The sequence below is a fragment of the Natrix helvetica genome (assembly GCF_964273705.1).
Source record: "Natrix helvetica genome assembly, chromosome: 4".
NCBI classification, from domain to species: domain Eukaryota; kingdom Metazoa; phylum Chordata; class Lepidosauria; order Squamata; family Natricidae; genus Natrix; species Natrix helvetica.
Window position 1 is genome coordinate 101,449,168 of NC_138550.1, and position 27,630 is coordinate 101,476,797.

The 27,630-nt window shown below is 40.6% G+C and overlaps 1 protein-coding gene across 1 annotated transcript in view; it reads left to right on the plus strand.

Moving 5' to 3' along the window:
• Nucleotides 1-27,630, plus strand: part of DTNBP1 (dystrobrevin binding protein 1) — a 50,715-nt gene that overhangs the window by 19,696 nt on the left and 3,389 nt on the right. The window contains exons 8-9 of the mRNA XM_081952280.1: nucleotides 24,082-24,237; nucleotides 27,458-27,601. Of these exons, the coding sequence (XP_081808406.1) occupies nucleotides 24,082-24,237; nucleotides 27,458-27,601 (300 nt within the window). The remainder of the gene's footprint in view (nucleotides 1-24,081; nucleotides 24,238-27,457; nucleotides 27,602-27,630) is intronic.

A 27,630-nucleotide genomic window follows, 5' to 3' on the forward strand; every position in this document is an offset into this window, starting at 1 on the left:
CCTGTTTAAAAGGGTTTGCTTTTCCATATACATTCTGATATGCTCTATTTAACAATTAAAACCTGCTCTTTATTTGGGAAACTGTAACTTTATTAGGTGACTACTAGGAACCTGGCATTTTCAGTTAATGATTCTCATTTTCTGGAAATTCTTTTTTAGGAATGATAGCTCTTTTTTTTTTTGAGTACACAGACATGCAATATTTTGGTAACTTTCCTTTTTGAAAAAAAGAATCAGAAAGCTCATATTGCATAGCTAACCAAAAAGAAGAATGTTAATATCTGTTGCTCCTATTAGATTAAAACGAACCCTGGATTTTAATGTTGTTGAATCTAACTATTTAGCACAGTGCATTTTTATTGCTTATATACATGCAAAAGAGGAAAATGCTTTCCTGTTAAGGCTAGTTCATAATTTCTCCTTGTAGGGTTATTAAAAAACCATGATTATTGATAATTTTAAAGATAAAAGCAAAATAAACAGTTTTTGAAACTAATACCTATTCAGCAGGGGTTTAAGTTGAACAGTGTTTTCTATTTTGTTAAACTAAAGGTAACTGAAAGATCACACATTTTTTAGGACTGTATTTTCACCCCTTTCTTCCACAGAATGTGGTATGTTCTCTGATACTACAGCTCTTAGCAGCTTGCTTTCAGCTTGGGAGCAGGACTGGAAGGAAGGGATTGTAAGTCTTCATTTTCTATGCATGATTAATTGAAAAATGGTATATTCTTTTTGAGAAGGCAGAATAATTCTTCTTCTTTTTGTATTGGGAAAGATGTACATCACAGGAGCTGCTCGGTAATTGGATGTTTAACCTGACCAGTATTGTGCTTCTGTTTATTTGCCCGTTCCTTCTGTTATGTTTTCTTCAGGAACCATGGCACATAATCAGAGTAATTCCTGTAGGGGAAAGTTTATTAAATTATACGAAAGCTTGTCATTTATTAAGCTAGTATTAGACTCCAGTTTAAAGTGTAAATATATTTTTAAGCTTTTAAAAACTGCCCTAATTGTAGCCTGCATTCTGACATTAGACAGTGGTTTTAAAGCTGAATAAAATGGGAAAATGTATAATAAAGGAAAAAAGAAGGTTCCTTAATGCCAAAGTGAATTTCATTAATAGAACACTCATAAATCTAGGCTAATCGTGATGCAAGTTATGTATTATTATAAATTTGTATTCCTGTATGTGAAATAAGATCTGTTTAATAGTTATATAAAGAAAATCTTATTAGTGCTAGACATGACTGGTTCATTAAAGAACTGTACTGGGCCCAATAATCAGAAATCTATTTCTGTTAAATTGTATTTTAAGGCTACCTAAAGGCATTGTTTTAGTATGCTTTAAAGGTAGGAGCACGGCTGGAGGGCTTTTTTGGATTTAGTAGCTGTAAAATAGCTTGGATCTGGTAGTTCATAACCATTTTTCATGGCAACATGGTATATAAATGAAATGTTTGCTTCTCGTAGTGGTTTCTGTGTTAAATACAGTGCTAGAAAAGTCCTTGTTTTATATATGAATATTTCCTCCCATGCTCAGACCTGAGCCACAGTCAGAATTGCCTTTCAAGTGATCTATTGGAATGGGGTCATTAAAAAAAGATACATCTTTATAAATGCATAAGCAAGACTAAAGGTTGACCTAAGCTGGATATGTCATCTTTCTGTAGAGAATATTTTAATGCAATCAATACTAGTGGATAGCATTTTCAGCCAACAATTATCAAGAGCAATAAATGTATAGATGTCCTCAGGGTTTTTTTAATGGCATTTGATGGTGTAATTTCAAAATGCAAAAATAATTTACCATGAATTATTTAATCACTTTAACATATAGTACTGGTAAATTTTCTCATGACCAAAAGTCACATTTTGAATTATTCCTGATCATTTAGATTTTCTTTTTGTTGTTGTTTCATAATAACCTTTTTATGTAGCATAAGATAAACTGTGATATGTTATATTTAGTTATTTATTAATGCAGTGTAAGCCACTCAGTTCCAAAAAAGATTATTGTTTGGGTGGGATAAGCCAATAAGAAAGTGTTTTTAGTCTAAAATCTAGAACAGTTCCACCCACCCTTGCATGTAACAGACATACACATCTTTGTAGGCATTGTTCTGTATGTTCTTTGGAACAGTGGTTGGTTTCAATTTATTTTACTACCGGTTCACTCGTGCGCTTGTGCAACACTTCTGTGCATGTGCAGAAGTGTCCGGGTAGGTGGGCAGAGCCTGCAATCTGGGGCGAACCAGCAGAAACCCAGCTCTGCTTTGGAAGTTACACATGGCAATTCTGTTAATTATTTTTCTTGGGCCTTGCCTTCCAAATTCCTCACCATCCTTCTGAATCTACACCAAATTTTCTGGTTCTCTTTTATAAAATGCAACGTCTAGAACTACACACCATGTTTCAGATTTGATCTAATCATTGAACTCTTGAGGTAAGGGTGCAAGAGTAGTGTTAATGTAGCCCATTTGCAGCGCTCATAATTACATCCGATTTGTGTCACGATGTTAAAAAGTTTGCTAGGCCTGAACTGCCTAAACTGACATTCAAGAGTTAAACTAAGAAAGCTTTATTGCGCAGGTCATAAAACAAAAAGTTCTTATCTGAAAGTGATTTATTGCGCATGCGTTTACACATTCCAGAACTAAAATTCTTTTCTTCTTTGTTTGGCTGCCAGCTTGGCAGACGTAGCTTTCATTATCAAAATGTAACCATTAGTTATTTCTGTTTCATTTACTTTTTATTTTATTATTAAAGTTTGTTTATTAATTAGAATACTTTTAAAGACTTTTATTTTTCTCAATATCTCAAAAGATATGCGGAAGGGAATCAGCCACGGTCCATTGATCTCAGATTTCCCCAGGGCATTTTTTTTCCCCTGACAACTTGGTAGCAGAGGTTGGCTGTAGCTGAGATGGCTACAATTTATGGCTGTATTTTCCCTTCATGCTATCTAAAGATAACCGACTAAGGCTAATTAGCAATGTCGGAGAAAAAGAAAAAAAAGAAAAGGAAAGATGGGGCGAGCACAGATGAATCAGCTTCCTCTGACAAGGAGGCCCCCTCGGACACAGAGAAGCAAGATCAAAACGTGCTTCAGGAGCAACAAAGTGCCGAGCCAAATGTGGGGGAAGGAGCTACAGGACGCGACATCCACGAAACGAGGTCAGTGGTTCCTCCTTCTAAAATATCTCCAGGAGATTATGAATTTTTGGGGGCCAAGCCAAAACTTCCCACTCTGCCAGAGCCACTCCATTCCCAGACCCTCGCAGATTATCAAACAATTGATGAATGGCAACTGCCGGCACAAAAAAAATCCTCCCACGCAGAAAGCAGATTTTATGAAATCCCCCCAGATGATGAGCAAGAAATGCAAAGCTATCTTGATCAAATAGAACGTTTCGAAAGATATGCTAGGGAGGCGAGAGTGTGTTTTGAAGAGATAAGGCGAAGTAGGAGAAGCTCCCCCATTCCCAAAATGTCTGAGGACGCCATCTTGTCTTCAAAACAACAGCCTAAGACACACCCCACAGAGTTCATTGGTCAATCAGAACAAAGAGACATGTACACGTCACCGAGGTCACGTGGTCCCTTTGAGTCAACTGAACTTCCGCATACGTATAGAAAGGTGAGGCAGCCAAAAAGTGAAGCTGCACTGCCATCTGCTGGCGGAGAAAAATTATTACAGCAAAAGATGAAGCAGTTGGACCAGATTTTTAGAGATCTGTCTATGAGTTTTACAGAAGCCCAAACTTTGCCCCCACCCCCTGGCGGTGTCGAATCCTCCCTAGATGGAAAAAGGCAAAGCGAAAGGCGAATTCGAGGAAGCCAATTTGATGTTGCCACGCAAAGGCCAATGATGCAACCCCAGCATCCCCTGGTTCAACAACCAGATTTGCAACCAGAGCAACAAATTGTTCCTCAGCAGGTATTCACAGTCACCCCCTTGACTGGTGAGTCCAAATTAAAGGAGTCAGGAGAGAATTATAAAGCCTGGGTCAGTGAAATTGCGCTCTTGCTTCGAAGAGAAGGCACATATTCCATGGTTTTTAATCCTCCCCGTCAACCCTGGACACCTGCGATAAGAGACCTCGAAAACAGAGCAATCACGACTTTACTCATGTCAATGGAAAATGAGATCCAAGGTATCTTTCCACCTGATGCAACTGCCCAAGAAATATGGGCTATTTTGGAAGATTGCTACAGGCCCGTTTCAATTGAATCCTCATGGTTGCTCATGTCTGAGTTCCATGGTTCGAAGTTGAAACCTGGTGAACGAATTGGTGGACATTTGACCAAACTGAAAAGAATGAGAAGTGAATTGAGACAAAATGGCCATGTAATCGATGATATCCAAATGATTAGCATCATCATTAACTCATTGAATTATGAATGGAAAGATGCTGTTGCAAAGATTAACTACGTGCCTATTGCTCAACGCACAGTTAACCACGTTTGCAGACTTTTAGTGGAAGACGAAGCTATCAGGTTAGCTACACCACATCTGCAACGGCCTCCAGCGTTAAAGGCTCCAGCCAGACGTCCCTTCTGAGGAAGAGGCTACGCTCCAAGGATGCCAAAATGCTACACCTGCAACCGTGTGGGACATGACACCCGGGATTGTCCCCAACGAGTTCCAGCTCCCGCCACGTACCAGCCCAGAGGAACAGATTCCAGAGGCAGAGGTAGAGGCGGAAGACAAGGCCGTCGTGGTCCAAGGCGTGATTCACAAGCTCCACTTGTGACACTGGCCATAACCAACGTTCCACAACCTGTTCCAAAGTTCGACAGACGTCTTTTGTGGATTTTAGACAGTGGAGCAGCTGTGCACGTTACCCACAGAAGGGAACTTTTCACAGAGATGGGCGAACCAGAGCCCGAGTATCGAGAACTGTATTCCTTCACCAACCACACTTGCAAGGTTATGGGAAAAGGAACTGTTTACATTGAAGAACTCGATACACACATCCCTGATGTTTATTACATACCTTCAGCAACCAGTAATTTGCTTAGTCAAAGTCACTTGTCTAGAGATTTAAAGTTCCAGGTTCACCACCTCGAAAAAGCAAGTTACTTAGTTAAAGATGGAGATATTGTTGCTGAAACCATGCTGATTGGTGGTGTTTATTACTTAAAGCCAAAGCCTAAAGGGCAAGCACAGGCAAGTATGCAAACTCCAAAAAGGCACAATGTGAACCCAGAGAGAGTTGTCCCAGAGAGAGAAAACGTTACTGTGCCAAAGGCTCCTAAAGCCAACAAACAGAGAAAACAGAAACAGGTTGCTCAAAGCAAGCCTGAGGGTCCTCATGAAACTGTTAATGTTGAGAATTCACTAACTGGTAAACCTTTGCATTCCAGGTGTATTCACAAGTGGCACAGAAGATTGGGACATGCCAGTTTCCGTGTTCTTAGAAAGATGCCGGAGTTCGCAAAAGGTTTGGATCTAAAGGGGTGTAAGGTGTTTTTGGATTGTGCGGTTTGCAAAAAGGCTAAATCCAAGGCGGCTCCAATTCCAAAACACGCTACATGCCGGTCAACACGCATTTTTGATTTGGTACACACTGACATAGTGGGTCCTTTCCCACCAAAACTTGGTGGCAGAAAGTATTTTTTAACAATTGTAGATAATCATTCTAGATATGGATTTGTATATCCTATGAGAGAGAAATCTGAGACCTTTCAGATCTTTAAAGACTTTGCAGCTTTTGTTTCTACACAATACCAAGTTCGCATCGCCAGAATCCAGAGTGACCGTGGTGCAGAATTCATGTCTCAGCGTTTCCAGGACTGGATGCGTAAGAATGGAATTCTTCATCAGACATCTGCTCCATATACACCGGCTCATAACGGAGTCGTAGAAAGAAGACAAGGGGTTCTACAAACCATGATGCGTTGTCTTCTAGAAGATGCCAATCTCAGTAACGCATACTGGGGTGAAGCAATCAAATATGCAAATTACATTGTCAACCGTACTTGGAGCAGTGTAATCAATCAAACTCCTTTCTACATGCTGTATGGCTACAAGCCTGATCTCAAGAACCTCCACATTTTTGGTTCATATGCTATGGTGAACACTCCTATAACTCAAGGACCAAAGAGACTGAGATTTATGGGTATTGATGATAATTCAAAATGGTTCAAATTCATTGATACTAAACATGTGATTGTCATTTCACAATCTGCTAATTTTGAGGAAGACATTGGCTGGTCCAGGATTCATTCCAATGATCCTGAAGTTTATTTTCCTAGAGATGGTGTTCCAGATGCCACGCATCCTGATGACAATTCGCAGGCAGATGTTCCTTCTACCAGTTCTTCACAACCTGATGTTCTGTCTTCGCAAGCCGCGGATGCTGATGCTAGCGACGAACGTGAGGACGAGGAAGATGATGATGAAGAAGAAGAAGACTGGACTGATATTCCTAGATGCTCCAAGAGGGCCACAAAAGGAATCCCTCCACAACGTTATTCATGGCAACTGACAAAGTCACCATTACCTTTGATTTGCAACGTTACTCTTCCTCCAGAGACATTCACACAAATCAAACAGCTTCCTGATTCAGAACAAGACAAGTGGTATGATGCAATGCAGGATGAAATGGACGGTTTAAAAAAACTTAATGTATTCACACCTGCAAAAACCTCCAGCAAACAAGAAAGTCATTGGCACCCGATGGGTCTACAGAATCAAGAAGAAACCAAATGGTGAGTCTTTATACAAAGCCAGACTTGTAGCTCAGGGTTTCGCTCAACGTTATCCTGAGGACTACACAAACACTTACTCACCAACAGTCAGAACTGAAAGTGTAAAAATTGCTTTAACCACTGCAACTATTCTTGGTTTAGAAGTTTTTCAATTTGATGTGGACACAGCTTATCTACATGCAGACCTAGATGAAGAGATCTACGTGAGAAGCCCTCCAGGATTCCGAAAGCAAGAAGGGGATACCTGGTTCCTGAACAAAAGTCTTTATGGTCTGAAACAGTCAGGTTTAATGTGGTATTTATGTCTTACTGACAAACTAAATTCAATGGGCTTTATTAAGTCCGAAACTGATGAATGCGTGTTCACAAAAAGATCTAACAATGCATATGAGATAATTCTTGTTTATGTTGATGATATTGTTTATATTGGTCCAAATAAGAAAATGAGTGAGATTTTTGCCAAAAGTTTGCAGAGATACTTCACACTAAAATCTTTAGGACACATTAGCACTTATTTAGGTGTTCAAATTGAAAAGACACAGAAGGGGTTTAGTCTTTCACAAGAAGAGAAAATTGACCACATTCTACATCATTGCAACATGAAAGATGCTAGCACAACAAAGACACCCATGCAAACAGATTTTCACAACTTAACACATGAACCAAGTCCTGAGTTCGAGGATCAAACACTTTATCGTTCAGTCATTGGTTCACTATTATACATTAGTAGTTGGACCAGACCTGACATCGCAATTAGTGTTAATCTTTTATCACGACACATAGGTAAGGCAACACAATTTCATTGGTCATGCATTAAGAAGTTGTTGAAATACCTGAAACACACTAAACACATGAAGTTATTGCTAGAACCAACACACACTGATCAACCAAAGCTGATTTGTTTTTCTGATTCCGACTGGGCGAGCGACAAGAAGTCACGCAAAAGCACTTCTGGTTACATGATGTTCCTAAATGGTTGTCCTGTTTACTGGCAAGTGAGAAAACAGAGTTTTGTTTCATGTTCATCTACTGAAGCTGAATATGCTTGTGTTTCAGATGCTTGTAATTCTCTAACGTGGTTTGATGCTTTGATCACAGATATCTGGACACGTCCGATTCGACCAATCACCGTGATGGAAGATAATGTATCTGTGGTTTATATTTCTGAGTCACATTTTACAGGTTCTAGGTCCAGACACATTGACATTCGTTATCAAAACACAAAGCAATTAGTTAAGCAAGGTTTTGTTAAATTGCAATATGTTTCTACACATGATCAGATCGCAGACATGCTTAACAAACCACTCGCCGCAAATCAACACGAGTATCTGCGAAAGAAGATGTGCCTTAATTGATGATTTGATGACGTCAGCCCAGACTAGCAAAAGAAGGGGTGTCACGATGTTAAAAAGTTTGCTAGGCCTGAACTGCCTAAACTGACATTCAAGAGTTAAACTAAGAAAGCTTTATTGCGCAGGTCATAAAACAAAAAGTTCTTATCTGAAAGTGATTTATTGCGCATGCGTTTACACATTCCAGAACTAAAATTCTTTTCTTCTTTGTTTGGCTGCCAGCTTGGCAGACGTAGCTTTCATTATCAAAATGTAACCATTAGTTATTTCTGTTTCATTTACTTTTTATTTTATTATTAAAGTTTGTTTATTAATTAGAATACTTTTAAAGACTTTTATTTTTCTCAATATCTCAAAAGATATGCGGAAGGGAATCAGCCACAGTCCATTGATCTCAGATTTCCCCAGGGCATTTTTTTTCCCTGACAATTTGAAGTGTTCTTTGCAATTGCTGCAAAGTAGTGAATAAAACAAATTGAACTCTCTTACTGACAATCTGGACTCTTATTTTTAGGTAGGGTAGGTTTTTTTTAAAAAAATATCAAAATGGAGTGTGGTACTTTCTGATTTCTGTCCATACATGTTTTAGAGGGCACAAAGATCGATGGTTAGAGATCCATGGTCTTACATTAGAGAAATAAAAGCTAAAGCTGAGAACCTGGTGGACACATTCCTATTAGACCATTACTTTTAGATCCAATTTGGACATGCTTCTAAAGTATGAATTGTAAAAGCATGCTGAAAGTTTAATAAACTTTATTAAATATTTAGCACAGATGCGTGATAACAGTGCTTCTATACGACGTTATAAATATCAAGAACTTTGCAGTGCCAGGAACGATGTCAGTTGTGATTGCATGAAGCCTGAAGAAACTGGATGGATGGAGAACTGTGTGCACATCACATAATATTAATTTCTATACTTTTTTGTGTTCATAAATGTATGCAGATAACAACAGTCTCAGTTAGTAGGGATAATATATGTCAGTGCTTTGCTTTCTCTGGGGGAAGGCTTACAGCCATGTCAACATTTATTACTTCAATCCTTAAATTGACAGAAAAGCATATCAGTATAAATTTCACTATCCCAAAGACTAGTCCCTATTCTCTTATCAGATAAGAGACAAAATATTGTCCCTATCCTAACACTTTTAAAATGGGACAAATTAAGGAAATCAAACATTCACCAGCTGCTCTCCTTAATGTGAGCGTGAATTGGGACAATGCAGGTTTGATAATTGTCAAAAGTCTGCTTTGGAGGAAGGGTTTTGCATTGATACATTCAGCTTATAGTTTGTTCCTTTTGGATTCAAGTTTAATTCTATTCTGGATCAAACTATCTTTAGAAGAAAAACAACAAAGAGGAAGGATTGTTATATGGTGTAGAGGAAGGGAATGATTACAATATGCCTTAATAGCAATATTAATTTTTTAAAAATAAAAGAGGCACCCCAGTTTAAAAGAGGATACCACAAATCTAAAAGAGATTTTAAGATGATATCTTGAGGTGGGAGGGAGAAGTTTGTTAAGTATGTATAAATTTCAAAGGATTGATTAAGTGCCATTGTGTCAGTGTTGACTCTGAGCAACCACACAGGTGGATTACCTCTGTGGCAGTCTTTTTGTCACTTGTTTCCTTAGATCTTCCAATGGTGCCCCCATCACCTCTGTAACGGAATCCATCCAGTTTGCTGCTGGTTCTCTTCTTTCTTTCTTTCTTTCTTTCTTTCTTTCTTTCTTTCTTTCTTTCTTTCTTTCTTTCTTTCTTTCTTTCTTTCTTTCTTTCTTTCTTTTTCTTTTTTTTCTGCCTTTCCCAGTATTACAGTTTTCTCCAGAAAGCAGGGTTTTTACATAGTGTATTCAAATTTGAACCTGGTAATTTGTGCTTTGAATGAGAACTATGGGCTGATTTGTTTGATGATCCATTTATTTGTTTTCTTGGCTGTCTGTGGTATTCTCAGGAGTTTTCTCCATTGAGGTTTGAAAGGAAAAGCTGCTGTATTCTGTGGTTTTTAATAACTTTGGAACTGAATTATAATGCTTTTTCTATACTTGGCTTTAGTGTCATCCTGTATTATCAATCCCTCCACCCTGAAAGAATGCTGGACAGGATGCACCTAATAAGTTGAATAATCAAGCCAGGGTATTCATGAACATTTGCTAGAGTTTTCACCGTAAGAATTCTTTAGACCGCTCATGTGTTTTCCAGAAAGTATTTTATGCAATTTAAATTAGCAGCTGAACCATGTATTAGTTGTGATCTTTAACTGGCCTGTAGTAAGTTACTGTATTCCTTTCTTGATATAATATTTTACTATTTTCTACTACGCCTAGTTCCTGGAATATGAAGAATAAAACTACTACTTGAAAATACTCAAAAATTGGAACACTATGAACAGAGCTGATTTTGTAACAGGAAAATGTAATATTCTTTTTGCTACCTTTTAACACACTGTTCTGTCATGCCAGTGGGGTTTGAGAATGACTAAAAAAAGTAAAAAATTATTATAGTATTGAATGTAATATCAGAATTAGCCAGTGATTCTATTTATAAATGCAGAAACTGATAATTCCAGATTATAGGAAAAAACAAAGTACTGTAGATTGTCATGTTCCATATCTATGGAATCTCCTAACTATGAATATATTTGTTTTAAAGAAAGTATATTCCATGGCTAAAAATATGTTTAATTATATCCTGCTACATTATAAACTAGATGTTTTCTTTTCAAAGGTAAATTAGTAAGTAAATTCATTGCTGTAACCACGGATTGTAGCAAATAATATATTATGTAATATAATAAAAAACAGTAAAATAGTACCATATTTTTCAGAGTATAAGACGCTCCGAAGTATAAGACGCACCTAGATTCTGGGGAGGAAAACAAGGGAAAAATATCTGCTTCTGCCTCTCAGCAATTTGCCTCCTTGCAACAAACAGTACAGACAATATACACTGTTTATAGTGTTATATTTCAGACTATACTTGTACAGATGCTGTTAAAATTGATGTGCTTTCTGGAAATTTATTTTAAAAAATAGCACTTTTTAAAACAACATCACGGGGCCTCTTCAAATCAAGCATTTATTTTAAAAAGCTTCTTCATTTTGTTAAGTTGTCTAGAATAATAATAAAGCAGTCTTTAAAAAATAAGTTTAAGAATTTGAACATTCTATAGGCATTAATAGTTGTTGACTTACCTCCTTGCAGCAAACAGCCTGATTAGCACAAGGAAAAAAAATCTGCCTCCCAGCAATTTGCCACATGGAGCAAACAGCAAGTTTCACTTTCAATTTCTCCTGATCATCAGCTGTTACAGGCTGTAGGGATTGCTAGATCTTATTGAAGTCTCTGCAAACCCTGTTTGCTGCAAAGAGGTAAATTGCTGGGAGGCAGAGGCCAAAGGGTTGGGAGCCGGTGGATGGGTGGGACTACATTCAATGCATAAGACGCACCCAAATTTTCACCCTCTGTTAGGGGGGGAAAAGGTGTGTCTTATACTCTGAAAAATATGGTAATATTGTAAAGTAAAATAAAAAAAAGCAAAAATAGAAATGTAAAAAGGTTACAGCAAGATAAAACCAAAGCTACAGCTAAGAATTTAAGTTTCTTTCTAGGTTTCAATGACAGCAGAGAAAGTACAACAGTTTAATTTTTCAAGGTTGATCAGTTGAATTCACTTACCACCAGTAATTTGGCCCTGATTCCATTTTAAATGGGGCAGTGGAGGATATAAAGGATAATATCCTCTACTTTATTGAGAGTACAGGCATTGTTTGACACCTTGCTTACAAAATCTACTTTTGATCGTGTGGTTAACAGATAGAGAGATGCTAACACCCCTTCCAGGGAAGCATTAACTTTACTTTTGAGCTCAGTTGAGAATACTCGCATTCACTTTTAATTGTTGTTTTAAAGGCCTTACCTACCTATATAGCGATAGAACTTAGCCTTTCGTACCACTCCAAAGAGCTTAACAACACTTTCTGAGCGATTTGCCCCCAACAATCTGGATCCTCATTTTACTGAACTAAGAAGGATGGAAGGCTGAATCAATCTTGAGCCGGTCAGGATCGAACTCCAGAATGTGGGCAGAGTTTACTCACAACACTGCATTCTAAACACTGCGCCACCACAGCTTATATATGAATCTGCCAAAGTATTATTATTTTATTTTATTGTTTACTTAGTAATCAAATTTATATACCACCCATATCACTATCTGACTTGAGTTACAAATAAAAAACATAAAATTTATACAAAATACAGTATACAAAGTTTAAAAAAAACCAAAGTTAAGGTTAAAAAAAAACCCAACCCAGGGTTGCGTGTCACTATTGGATCTCTGTTGTGGCCCAGCAGGAGCCGTTGGAGCTGCTACCTGACTCCGACAGCGAGGGTCCCTATGAGTCGGCTCTGGAGGATGTGGAGGACCCTGGGCAGGGTTCTGACTCTGAGCAGGGATCGGAGAGTCTGGTCGGCCACCAGGTGGCGCCTGAGGCATGGAGCAGCGGTGAAAGCCAAAGGAAGGGGGCTCCTGATGCCATGCCTTGGAGCAGTGGGAAGGAGTCACGGGACAGTGACTCAGACATCAACAGGAAGTTCTTAGATGCTCGTTACCGCCACGCCCACAGGTGCAAGGAGCAAGGGTGCAGTTACCGGCGGTAATTGCTCTCAGCTGCTGATAAGTAGACTCCTCTCCAGTCTATAAAAGGACTGATGGTGCATACACCCTTTGCAGAAGTCAACGTAGGAACTATTGGGAAAGTTCCGTCTTGTGAGCTTGGCATGCTGGATAGCTGCTAACGTGTCTCAGTGCCAGAGGGTTCTGAGAGCCTAGTCGTGGTGGATTGCTGCCAAGGATCTGTCTGTCTGTCTGTGCAATAAATCCTGTTGTAGCAGTTTTGGTCTGGAGTGTGTTCTGTGTTGGCGAGGGAAGAAGGGGGGTCAGAACAGATCTCCATGCTAGTTGACAGAACCAGATCTTAATTCTCTTCCGGAAGGCCAGAATGGGAATTAAATATAAAAGGTCCTTTTAACTGGTTGCCTACTGGGATAATCAGCTTTTTTGGTTGTCATCCTATAATTACAATCTTCTTTGCTTGACATATGAGGTATTAGCTTAATTTTTTAGAATACTTTCCCATTAGTTGAATTGATTTATACGTAACTCCCAAGCAACCCACTTCTTGCTTGATTGATATTTTTAGTAAATAATGCAACATATTCATCAGCTGACTTGGGTTGTCCCTTAAGATTTCTAAGATTTAAAACAGAAACTGTGTTACTGTACCATTAATTCTAGAAATACCAACAATTCTGAAATCCCGAGAAGATGTATTTGCTTTTCTACATACTATTTCGGCCTTGTACATATATCAAATAAATATAATCTCCCTGCACACATTTTACACTCTTGTGGACTGGCAGAGGAGGACAGAAAGCTCCATTTCTAAACTTGGTTTCCTTTCACTAATGGGTTACTTGGTTTCTCTACAGAATTAAGAGGAACAAGGAAGTGCACAAGCCTGTTTGCTCATTTGCACAGAATTCTACGTATTCAGCTGTATGCTATATTTTGTGTATGGCTAACAAATGTAATGCATAGATACAAGACTGTTAATTAATGCGACATGGTTGTTAATATTTTGTGCCTTCAAGTCAATGTTGACTCCTGGTGCCTGCAGTTTTCTTGGTAATGTTTTCAGAAATGGTTTGCCCTTGCCCTCTTCTTAGGACTAATAGAGAATGACTGACCCAAGCTCACCCAGCTGGCTTTGTATCTAAGACTCATGGGTCTCATGAGCCCCTGGACATCTAGCAGTGCAGCCCCACTATAAAAATATAAAGAAATAAAGGAAATTCATGTACATTAACTCTGTTATATATTTTGACCCAAGACAATTCCTTTTCACACAATGCTTCCCAGGCAAGCCTGCTATAATGGATGGATCCTGTCTTGTCGACTTTGATACAATTTTAAAAGTCTGTGATTGCAAATAATTTGTAACAGAAGCAAGGATTTTCAGTAATAAATTCCAATCATCTTAAAGCTTTATAATAAGTATCTTCTAACTTTCCTTTGTATGGCCCAGCATAAATTATTTGCATTGATTTCTCCATTGTCTTAAACTGAAGTACGCCATAGGAGAGCTTTGTAAATAGTGTTATTTTTATTCCTTGATTGCTTTGGTTATAGGATGGGTATAAGCAAAAAGTCAGTGTGATTGAAAGCTAGGTGGCCTTTATGTTGAATATTGCACTTGAACTTTGTATAAATGCTTGAGTAGAACCCGGAATTCATGTTATGTATTGAAGTACATTCAATTATATAGATTAAAAGAAAATTGAGGGGAAATGATATAGATCATGTCCCCAAAATTTCCTAACTGCCATTTATAAAAGTTTAATTTACTTTTTTGCCAGTCCTTATTTTTTATTCTTCTCATGCAGCTGAGAAACATTATTGAAGTGGGGGAACTATGCCTTATCATTGTGAAGATGGAAAGTAACAGGCTGATATCTTGAGCTGACATTAATTACCACTCTAAACAGGCAGATTGTCTTTCTAGATAGACTGTGGAGAAATCTCATTTCAACAAGATTGCAAGGCTTGTTTGTATTGATTAGAAAAACATTTGCACTGATTGCTACTGTTTAGCTGCTAGTAGAATATGTTATGTTACTAGTAAATCTTCAGAAATGCAGAATTGGTTCCTTATTTTGCAAGCTGCTGCTGCTTTTATGAGACAAAGTCTAGGAACTGTTATGCCAAGTGTTTCTTAAAGAAAGCTAAATTTCATTGTCATGGATCCAGATGTTCTCTGAAAAAGGGCATTTATTCTGTTAAGTAGCGCAGGATACATTGCTTTAATACAATGGAAAGCCTTTGGACAATAGCCAGGCTCTTTGTCTATATCCATGCTTATATTTTGTATAACTTGTATTTTATACTATAATTGGAATTATTAATTTAAAATGCATTTCTAAACATGAAATTTAGAACTGAGTCCTTTTTAATGAGTTTTGACTTGCATTATGGCTTTGGTTTTGACCTTTATATTCCTTCTTAACATTTTCCTTTAATTCAGTATATTTCCTTCATTATGCATTAGACCATTTCGTACATTTAATGCTATAGAGGAGTTTTCTGTGACACTTTTCAGACAGCAGATTCCCCTCAAGAAGGCTTAAGACACAATATTAAAGATAAATAATAAAAATAAGTAAAACTGCAATCCAAAACCAGAAATATATTAGAATATAATATATAGAATTATAGTCATGCCTTGGTACTTGATTGCTTTGGAATGCATCAAATTTGGTATTCGAAATCTAGATTGAAATTCAGTAGGCAGTAAAAATTCTGACTTCTGCTTAGTTAATTGCTATAAAAATGAATGCTGTCACGATACAGGTAACTATGATAAAATGTATGGAAAATATCATTGATCACAGTGTTCTAGTTAAGTGGAGATAGAATGACTACATAGACCTGGCAGACTGATGGAAGAACTGTAAACATAGATGAGTAATAAAATGTGCATACTACTGCTGAGAAGCAGCTGTCATTATGTATTTAATATACACAATAAAATGCAAGGCAAAATAGGTTGGCATTGATATCTACATTTCTAATTTTAGTAGGCATATCTAGTTCACAAGCTGGATGCCAAAAAAGAATTTTGAGGAACACATTAAGACAACAAAACCTACAGAATAGAAAAGCAACCTAATTTCATTATGAGAATTAAATATATACTAAAGAAAGACATAGAAATAGTAGAGGGACTTTATGAAAATGTGGATCTGCTGAAGATATAGGATAGGAACATGCGTGACATGCCTAAACCCAAAAATGATACAGTGAAATCCAATTGAGTCCATTTTTTTTATTTGCTTGCACCTAACAGACAGAATCTCACCAGACTAAAGCTATAACCTTCTAACCTAATACATACACTTTGGGAGATTCTAGGGAGCGATTACTGTGGACCTTTTCCTCCCTCCCCTATCCAGTTCAGGACTGCACAAGGTCTTATTTTGGGGCCTCTCTCTGGAATATGTTGCATCTTCACTGGAAAGCCACAATGGAGTTGCCCCCTTCTTTTCCAGGTGCATGTTATGTCGTCATGTGCTGGAACAGAGTTTATCAGAAGGTTAAGTTGAATGACCTTGTCTGTCATACCAATATTGGTGGAGGTGTGGCTTTCTCCTTGATAGTATTTATTAACATTCAGATGAATACTGAAGAAATATAAACATTCTGAATATAGTGTGTTTACACTTGTCTGAATAAGTGTTCACATTTAGGCAAGTACAAATGCACTGCAACAACCCCAAAATACCAGAAAAAGGAAACAGATCACCTATACCACATCTTCCAGCAAAAAGGATACTCACGCAATTTTATCAAAATTGTCTGACATGCAGACCACTATAGCACAGCTAACACAAGTTATGAAAAAGTTAACACTAGCAAAGATAAGAACAACTCAGAAACAACAGACAGACTATTACAACCATATAGCATCATCCATCGCTATAGGACAAAACCAACTAAAGTCCTCCAAAGCATCTTAGGTAAACCAAAAGACTCAGGAGCCCAAAACAAAACAACACACAACACAAAACAAAGAACAGGAGTCATCTACAAGATAGGCCTGAACAGCCACTATATAGAAGAAGAGTAGCAGAGCACATCCATGAATACCAGCTAACAATCAGAGGACACAAGGAACACTTCTTAACCTCACCAACATGGACTATAGTTTCAACTGGGAAATTGTGATTAAGCTAAATTTTAAAAGGCTAGGGAATTTCTGTAAATTAGGCCATTCCAACAGATCAGCCACCAATAAACACAGAGGTAAAGCACATTTACATAATGTGTAATGTCCTTTAAAAGAGACAATTAAAAAAACAAAAGAACCAGAATAACATCCTTTCTAGCAGCCAACATTCATATTAGCAGGGATTAACACCAGGCAGTCAAGCAGTAAACTATTTCCTAATCAAGAAAATACCAAGAAGAAACTGTTGGATCGGGGCAACGAGAGAACAGACTACGGACACGGAGTGACTTATCAGCTCTTTATTAATAGTAGTAGTGATCCAGCTTGCTCTGTGGTCGGAGGGTTCCCCTTTTATAGGGATCGGGTACGCCCCTCGACCAATCAGAACGATACCTGTTTCCCGCTGTAGCAGCGGACCAGAGAGGAGACTTGCCTCGATATATGCTAATATCTAACACCCCTCCCCTCCTAGACGGAACGTTGCGGTAGGTAACATAGTCTTTTAGGTATGTTGGGGGTTGCCTTACTCGGGAGGAGCGTCGTAGTTTTGGTAGGTCAGAAATGGTTGCAGGATCGGATGCTTTTCCTGTTCCACGTTCTGAAGGTTTCGTGCCCTCGTAGCTGGGGCGTTCCGGAGTCTGCTCGGTTTCGTTGTCTGGGGGTTGCTCTGCTTCGTGCTTGCTTTCTTGTTCCGAGCTGGGTTCGCAGGTGTCGTAGTTTTCTATGATGGGGCTCTCGCGTGGCTGACTTTCTGTAGGCAGGAAAATCTCGTCTTCGTTTCGAAGGTCTGAGTGTGCTAGGCGACCACGAAGTTGATCGATGTGCCTTTTCCAGTTCCGCCCATCTTCCAGCTCCAGCAGATACGATCGTGGACCCGTGATGCCAATGATCTTTGCCGGCATCCACAATGTTCCCCCTGCATAGTTGTGGGCGTATACTGAATCCCCTATGCTAAAAGACCGAATTTTGCTTGTGGAGTCTGGGGGAGCTGTGGCGGAGTAATTTGGGTGAAGACGGTCCAGGTGAGACCGTAAACGGCGGCCCATGAGTAGTTCAGCGGGGCTCCTACCCGTCGTTGCGCTAGGGGTAATATGCTGAATTAAGAGGTAATGGTCAATGCGTGTTTGCCAATCACCTGGACCCATCCTAGCGAGGGCCTCTTTTGCGAATCGCACCATTCTCTCCGCCTGTCCATTTGATGCCGGATGGAATGGCGCGACGAGGGCGTGCCGAATTCCCTGACCTGCTAGATATGTCTCAAATTGCATGGCCGTGAACTGGGGCCCGTTATCGGAGACCAGGAGGTCGGGCAGGCCATGGGTGGCGAAAAGTCGCCGTAGAACCTTAATGACTGCCTCTGCCGTGGTTGAAGTCATTAGGACTACTTCTAGCCATTTTGAGTATGCATCCACAACTATAAGGAAAGTCTGACCTTGGAATGGCCCTGCGAAGTCGATGTGTATTCGCGACCAGGGTGCTTTAGGTTTCTCCCATTCTGTGGCGGGCGCTTCCGGGGGTGCTGGTCTCGATTCCTGGCATGGGTCGCAAGTGGCCACCCACTCCTCTATCTCTTTGTCCATGTTTGGCCACCAAACGTAACTTCTTGCTAACACCTTCATCCTAACAATCCCCGGATGACCCACATGTAAAGCATATAATACATTCCTACGTAAAGCATACGGAATAACAACTCGATCCCCCCACAATAAGCAACCTTGTAACACTGAGAGTTTGTCCCGTTTTGACCAAAACACTTTGAATTCCAGGCCCACGTTTCCCTTCGGCCACCCCCTCCAAACCCAAGTTTGAACTTGCTTTATTAAATTGTCTTTAGAGGAGAACCTTGCAACGTCGTATGAAGAAACCGGTCCAGAGTCCAAACAGTCAATGAGCAATACCAGTACTTCTGGAGTGGGGTCTGGCAGAATGTCAGGTAATGGGCAACGGCTGAGTGCGTCTGCGTGTCCGAGAGTGGAGCCCGGTCGATGAATCAATTTGTATGAGTACGCAGCCAGGAAAACAGTCCACCTGGTCATGCGTGGAGAAAGGGAGACTGGAGTAGGGCGGTTTCCCGCCAAAAGTCCCAACAGCGGTTTGTGATCCGTAATCAGTTCAAAATCGCGGCCGTAGAGGTATTCGTGGAAACGTTTTACTCCAGCTACAGCAGCTAGCGCTTCCCTGTCCATTTGGCTGTAATTCCTTTCGGCCGATGAAAGAGTCCTGGAGTAGAAGGCGATGGGTGCTTCTTTTCCGTCGGGCATCCTGTGGCTGAGGACTGCTCCAACTCCGAAGGGTGATGCGTCGCAGGTCAATACCAGCGGTAGGGTCTGGCTGTATTGGACAAGCAGTGAGTCAGTGGTGAGCAGGCGCTTTACTCCGGCGAAAGCTGCAGCTTCGGATCGTCCCCATTTCCATGGTGCGTTCCTCTGGAGTAGACGGTGTAGTGGCTCAGCAACGGTCGCCTTCTGCCTCAGAAAAACGCTGTAGAAGTTAAGTAGTCCGAGGAAGGCCTGCAACTCGGTCTGGTTTCGTGGTGTGGGGGCGTCCTGGATCGCCTTAATTTTCTTTGAAGTGGGGTGTATTCCCTGACCATCGATTCTATAACCCAGGAATTCTACGCTAGGCACGTTAATTTGGCATTTTTCCTTTTTGAGGCGGAGACCCTTTTCTCTGATTCTGGCCAAAACAGTTCTGACTCTTTTATTTAATTGCTCCTCGTTTGCAGCGGACACCAAGATGTCGTCAAAATAGGGGACGACTCCCGGTATCCCTTGCAAAAGTCGTTCCATGACGCTCTGGAACAATCCTGGGGCAATACTCACACCGAATTGTAGCCGGTTGCATTTGAATGCTCCTCTATGCGTCACTATAGTTTGGGCCTCCGCTGTGGCGCTATCAACTGGCAGTTGCTGGTAAGCTTGTGCCATGTCTAATTTAGCAAATACCTTTCCTGGCCCCAACGAGTGCAATAAGTGCTGTACTACAGGCACAGGATATGCGCTCTGTTGTAGCGCGACATTAATTGTGCATTTATAGTCCGCGCAGATGCGGACTGACCCGTCTGGTTTGACTGGGGTCACGATGGGTGTTTCCCAGCGCGCGTGATCCACCGGCTCAAGGATTCCTTGCTCCACTAACTTATCTATTTCCTTATCTATTTTTGGGCAGAGTGCAAAAGGCACTCGTCTCGGTTTAAGTCGATTGGCGCCACTTTGGGGTCTAAATTGAATGATATCGGTTTACCCACATACTTACCAAGACCGGGGCTGAACACATCCTCGAACTCCTTAAAAATCTGTTCAGCGCTGCTGTTTTCCACGGCGTTGATTCCGGTGACTTCTAACCCCAGGGCTTCAAACCAATCAAGCCCCAGAAGGTTCTGTAATGGCGCGCTGGCGATGGTCACGGGCAGCTGGGCTACGATGTCCTTGAAACGGATCTGGAATGTGCCTTGGCCCACGATGGGGACTTGGTCCCCTGGTAGTCTCGCAGCAGGACGTCTGGAGCGCGTAGTTGGCTCTTTCTGAGGCTAGGGATAGCCTGTTTCATGGATGCCCATGAAATGATCGTCAGGGTTGATCCTGTGTCAACTTCTAGCTCGCAAGGTGAGCCCTCCAAGAGGACTGTGACTCTCAGCCTTTTGGGCCGCTTGGGGCGGACCTGATTTATCGTGGTGAGATAGGTTCACAATTCCTCTCTCTGGGTCAACTCTATCTCATCATCTATATCCTGAAAATACTCTCGTTGAGCGTCTTGATAGAACGGTCTTTCAGCTCTTTGTGTGTAGTCTCTCTGGGGATACGCTCGCTCAGCTCCTTGTGAGTAATCTCTCTGGGGATACGCTCGCTCAGTTCTTTGGGAACTTTCTCTCTGGGTAAACACTTGTGGATTTCTCTCTGGGCGCCCTTTTTGATTCCGCCAAGCCCCTGGGTTGGGCTTCTGTTGGCGGTACATGGGTGGCTGCCGTGAGGCAGGGACTCCACTCCGGCACACTCGTGCGATGTGCCCAAGTTTGTTGCAGTGTGAACAAACAACGTTCCTGAATCTACAAGTAGACCTGGGGTGATTCCCTCCGCAGCTTGCGCAGGGTGGCAAACGGGATCCGGGTCTCCCCCCAGGCCTCACGTGACTGCTCTGCATCAGGTGACTGTCCTCGAACTCGGGATCCTCGTAGTCGGGGCTTGTGTCCTCGTAGTGCACTCTGGTCTGCCTTGGTGCTGGCTGGTTTACGCTGAAACCACGTTGTATGGTTACCGATGATTTCTCTGCTGACTCTGACGCTCTTGCTTCGTTTAGCGCTATCTGTAGGGTTAAATTCGGGTTTGCCAACAGCTTCTTTTGTAGTGAAATGTCTCTTAACCCACAGATGAGCTGCGCTAAGATGTTCTCGTCCAGATCCCTGAACTCGCAGTGGGTTGCTGCTTTACGCAGGGCTGCAACATATTGATTGATGGATTCTCCCGCCTTCTGGTTCCGCGTGTTGAATTCCTTGCGGCAAACATGGCGGGAAGGATTTGGCGCGTAATGAGTTTGTAGAGCCTGTTGCAACGCCGTCCACGATACTGCCTGTATTGGAGTAGGCGCGGTGAGGTCTCTGGCCGTGTTGAAGACTTCTTTTCCGCAGTAGCCGAGGAAGATGTTTTTCTTCCGGGCATCGGTGATCCCCATGTATTCGTTCGCTTCGAGAAAACACTCGAAACGAATCATGAAGGCTTCCCATTCGTCGTTCGCTGGGTCGAATGGAGCAGGAGGAGTGTGCATCGCCATCTTCTCTCGTTTGAATTTGCCGCGCTGCGGTGACCTGAGATGGCTGCCGGAATTTCTGCCGAATTCCTAGGCTGGATCAAATCCGGAGATTCTGGAGGTAGCGTTCTTCGTCCTATCTGTCTCTCAATCCCACCTTCGTCGCCAATGTTGGATCGGGGCAACGAGAGAACAGACTACGGACACGGAGTGACTTATCAGCTCTTTATTAATAGTAGTAGTGATCCAGCTTGCTCTGTGGTCGGAGGGTTCCCCTTTTATAGGGATTGGGTACGCCCCTCGACCAATCAGAACGATACCTGTTTCCCGCTGTAGCAGCGGACCAGAGAGGAGACTTGCCTCGATATATGCTAATATCTAACAGAAACCATGCCTCCACCAATACTGGTAGGGCAAGTTACAGCATATAAAACTCCACGCTTATTAGCATTGATGATGTTATCTTGTTGGGTAATTAAATGTCTGCAAGCAAGCAAATAAACAAACAAACAGAGAGCACCAAGAACTCCACAACCCTGAGTTACTATATATTCACTACTGTTGAAAAGAGCAGCAGAAATCATGGAATTGTCTTTGATAATCTTGCTCTTAACTGCAATGTATCTTAATAGTATAAAAGGCTTACTTACTGTCAAACTTTTAAAAAAATGCATATAAAGCACTAGATGCTTTTTATGTTCATAGTTACAAGTATATTTTTAGTATTTTTTTTGTTTCTGGCAGTTATATGTTTAAATAAAGATTTTTACTTGTAATCTTTCCTCTAATTTATCTGAAATGCTGTGTTTCCTTCTGCTGTTTTTGCACATTTTCTGTTTGGGATGTTAACATCACTAGATATTTACTTCAATGTTGTTCTTACTATCTCTGAAAAAAATATTTTGGCAGTAACTATATAGGTAAATATAGTAGGTGTGTAGAACATTAATTAAAAAGTTATAGTGCAGTTGTTGATAGATACTTTCATAGCAATTGTTGCTGTGCTGTATTTATTTAGTGTATGGTGTATCATACATGGACTAGCAATATATATTAACATTTCATCTAAACTAGTAGAGCACAATAAAATATAAGTGTTAAAAAGATCTATGTTCAAATATTAATGTCTAAGGGCCATCTAACAATTGATGCGCAGCATTGTTTATATTAAAAAAGATCAGATACTGGATTCGTATATGCCCTCAGTTTACAGCCGGTCATGATGTGCTCTACAGTTTGATGTGGGATCCCACTGTCACTGAGGGGAGGATACTATGCCCCTTATACAGAGAGTCCCGCTGTATGAGGTGTGAATCCTATTCAGGATTATGTACTGCTTTTCATGACATGCTATATTTATGAGACATTTTTGCTGAAAAACAAGGGTATCAGTTTTATATTCTTTTGTTTTTTTCTTGTGAGATTAAATATTTTTACAGTATATTTTAGTTGAGAGTAGAATTGTAACTATTATAGGTTAGATCTATGTTAAAACTGAGTCCATTAAAATTATATGCAAACTTAATTAAGAAAGTAGGTCGTTCTTTTCTGGCCATTTAATAGTTTTCCTTCTAACCAATCACACTTTAAAGATTTAATGCGCAAGACTGACTGAGAGGTTTAGGAATTGCAGAAAGGTTACATAAACTCCCTATCTTTTATTTCACTGCTGATGGAAGGAAGGAACCAGATGATATTATTGTTGTTGTTGTTGTTGTTGTTATTAATAATAATAATATTATTAATATTGTTAATATTGTTATTATTAATATTCTTATTATTGATATTATTAATATTATAGTTTTAGGGATAAATCTAGAAATCCATAAGCCTTTTCTTAAAAAAAAAAAGAAAATTGCAGCTCTCCATAAAATAGGTCTAGCATTTGCTTTTGGGCTTTTTGTCTAAGTAAAGAATACAGAGGCAAATGGAACGAAAGTAAAATACACAAACTAACCTAAATGCTGATGTCCCTGGCTGAGGAGGGCTCCCTTCACAATGGAGTTGGCAACTTTTTAAGAGCTACTTTAGGATTTTCTACTTTGTCTAAGGATTATGAGAGATATGACTTTATGATATCACGAAAGTGGCTGCTGCTGGCATTTGGGGATTTTTTTTGGGGGGGGGAGTTTACATTTTGAGAAGAAGACTATAAGGGGCAGAATCAGTTTAATATGTATATTCCACAGTTTGGGGAATATAAATCATTGTAAAGAATGCAGTAAGAGACTTAACTACCATGACCTACTGCAATTCCGTATTAAAAAATCTGACACTGACCTATTTGATATTGAATTGTTTTGCGAGCTAGCATTGAAATGTCTTGGATAATTAAGAAATGTCAAAACCTGAGAGATAATTATTTGCTTTAAAGTATTTTTTATTTTAATCACATGAGTTTACTGAGAGTTGTGTATAAAATGCTCCTTTTAAGTGCTGAAATAACATTCTTTAATTTATTTCCCTATTTCAGCTGAACTTGATACAGAGCATGTTCAGAAAGTGCTGGACATGGAGCATACCCAGGAAATGAAGCTAAAGGAGCGGCAGAAATTCTTTGAAGAAGCTTTCCAGCAGGATATGGAACAGTACCTTACCACAGGCTATCTGCAGATAGCTGAAAGACGGGGCAAGTATTGGAAGTTTTCATTTTAAGACTCCAGGTAAATCTTTCTCCAGCTGAATCACAAAGTAGACCCGCTGAGCTTTCCCAGCATTCCATTGGATTTTATACTCTTTTTATGTCTTCCATACTATAAAGGTAAAGGTTCCCCTTGCACATATGTTCCCGACTCTAGGGGATGGTGCTCATCTCCATTTCAAAGCTGAAGAGCCAGCGCTGTCCGAAGACGTCTCTGTAGTCATGTGACTTAGTGCCAAAGGCGTATGAAACATTGTTGCCTTCCCACCAAAGTGGTCTCTATTTTTCTACTTGCATTTTTTATGTGCTTTCGAACTGCTATGTTGGCAGAAGCTGGGACAAGCAACGGGAGCACACTCCCTTACGCAGCACTAGGGATTTGAACCACTGAACTGCCGACCTTTCTGATCAATAAGCTGAGCGTCTTAGCTGCTGAGCCACCACATCCCACCTTCCATACTATAACCTTACTCAAAAAGGTTAGGATGAGTGATATGCTCAAGGATACTCCTTTTCAAGAAATGAGATTAGTTGATATTAAGTATAATCAGAATAAAAAAACGGTGTGTCCTCTCTTACACCTTTGCTCTAGTTGTAAGACTAGAGTGACCATTGTGACAGTTGTTCATCTGGGAACAGAAGCTGGAATTAATGTATTTTGCATTGCTTCAAACTGTAAACAGAGAAGTTACAATTTACATCTCCTATTTAACTATTTTCTTGCAAATCAGTGAGCTGGATGGCAGAAAGTACAGCTGAAACTTGCTGAACTGTAACTTGTATCTTGCTTCTCATCAAGAGAAAAGATTAATCAGAAATCGGCTCTACCCCAAAGGAACCAAGTAAATAAAGAATTATTCTGCTTCTAATGGGAGAGTGCATTAGCAGGATGTGAACACATAGGGCTCTTACTGGAGTTCCCCATGTAACTATTACTGTGATTACTGTTGTCTTTGATATCTCCAAATAACCGCTGGAACAAGACATTGACGTTTGCATTACATTACCTTTTTAATGGAAGCTGCATTGCTGTTTCCCGTATTGATTAGCTGCATGAAGAAACACTGTATAAAAATATTCTTTTATCTGGTCTGAGCTTTGCTTTGTTCTACTTCATTAGATCATGCAAGAGAAACACTTCCTGTCTTTTTAACAGCATATATAATTATGTGTTTTTCCTTAAGAATATTCTGCCTTGAAGGATGTTTTCTTCTGGCCTAAAATTAAACTGGTCCTAATTCAAGACTTAACTTTATACCAATCCATATTCCCTTTTCTTTCTATATCAGGCCATATGGTGTTTTTTTCCCTTCCTCCTAGGGCCATGATGGTGAACCTATGGCACGCGTGCCACAGGTGGCATGTGGAGCCATATTTGCCGCCTTGGCAACCCTTAGCTCCGGTGCGCATGCACGTGCTGGTCAGCTGATTTTTGGCCTTCCGGAGGGCCAGGGGAGGCTGTTTTTGCCCCCCCTCCAGGCTTCAGGAAAACTTACAGAGCCTAGAGAGGGCAAAGAACAAGCCCAGCCGGAAGTTCGGGAACAAACTTCCGGTTAGTCCCGTGGGCCTGTTTTTCGCCCTCCCCAGGCTTCAGGAAAGTCTCCGGAGCTTGGGGAAGGTAAGTCCCCCCCCGCATGGGGGGTCGCTCATTTATGCGTAGTTGGAGGGTCGCTCGTGCATGTGAGTCGACACATGCACGTGATTGCTGCACGCACACAGTTTTGGCACACCTTTAGAAAAAGGTTAGCCATCACTGTCCTAGGATAATAGATTCGGCCCCTTCACAATGTTGGATAAGGTTCCAGTAACTTTGTTGCCTGTTATACTTGAAACTTCTGGAATGTAAAACAGGTTGATAGAAAAGTTACTTAGCGCTTCTATTAGTTAGTGGAAAATGGGATCAGGAATGTGAAGAACTCGGTGGGTATTCTGTTGTTTCCTGGAATGTCTAATCCTGAGAGTGATTGGTTTTCTATAAATCTGGATCATTGATTATAGTAGTAGGAGGAGTGCCTTTACATCAATATGTTAAGGGAACATTCTGGGAAACAGAGAACCTCTCCATCACCGAATTTGATAGCTACAGTATAAATCTCCATGTAATCATTCAATTATAATTACATTTTATTTGACTCAGTGTTGGAAACTTCCAAGAAACTATCTCAATTCTTTATAATGGGTTTCAATAAACTGTTACTCCAAACTATTCTTCTGAGACCCATAAGCCCCGATTCATCCTTTATTTATTTTATTTATTTATTTTTCAGGATTTATAGACCGCCCCCTCTCCCCGAAGGGACTCGGGGCAGTGTACAGGTGTCTCATTAAAACGAATACAAAAGATAAATATCCTATACCCTTAAAAACGAATTAAACCTAATACAGCTGTACAGAAAAGTAAAAATTAAAAGCAACTAAAAAGCATGCCCCTAAAAAACTTAAAAATGCAGGCTTGAGGGACTAAAATTGGGAGTTAGGCCAGGCCGGCTAAATTGAACAGGGGGGTTTTTAGCTTCTTACGGAAGGAGCGGAGGTCGGTGGTAGTCCTGATATCCGGGGGGAGGTCATTCCAGAGGGTCGGGCCCATCACAGAGAAGGCCCTATTCCTGGGCGTCGCCCGCTGGCATTGCCTAGTGGACGGCACCAGGAGGAGTCCCTCTCTGTGAGAGCGAATCGGCCGAAGGGATGTATGGGGCAGGATACGATCCCGCAGATAACTAGGTCCTGTGCCATGGAGTGCTTTAAAGATAACCAACACCTTGAAACGCACCCGAAAAGCCACAGGTAGCCAGCGCAGCCCGCACAGCAAAGGTGTTATGTGGGAGTATCTAGTGGCTCCCACAATTGTCCGCGCGGCCGCATTCTGAACCAGCTGCAGCCTTCGGGTGCATCTCAAGGGGAGCCCCATGTAGAGAGCATTACAGTAGTCCAGTCGAGACGTCACAAGCGCATGAGTGACTGTGCAGAGGGCGTTCCGGTCCAATAGGGGACGCAATTGGCGCACCAGGCGAACCTGGTGGAACGCCCCCCTTGCCACGGCTGTCACATGGTCATCCATTGACAGCCGGGCATCCAGGAGGACACCCAAATTGCGTGCCCGATCTTTCAGGCATAGAGAAGAAAATGGGGGTAAAAATTAAATTTTACAACTACAAATTCCTAAATATGGGTAAGTTTGCTGACTTTATTTATTTATTTTTAATTTCAGAGCCAATAGGGAGCATGTCTTCCATGGAGGTGAATGTGGACACGTTGGAACAAATGGACCTCGTCGATATGTCGGATCAAGAAGCCTTAGATGTCTTCCTTAATTCTGGAGTAGAGGATAGTTCTTTGCTATCTGCTGTGATCGGTAGTTATTTCTCATTGTATTAAATGAAC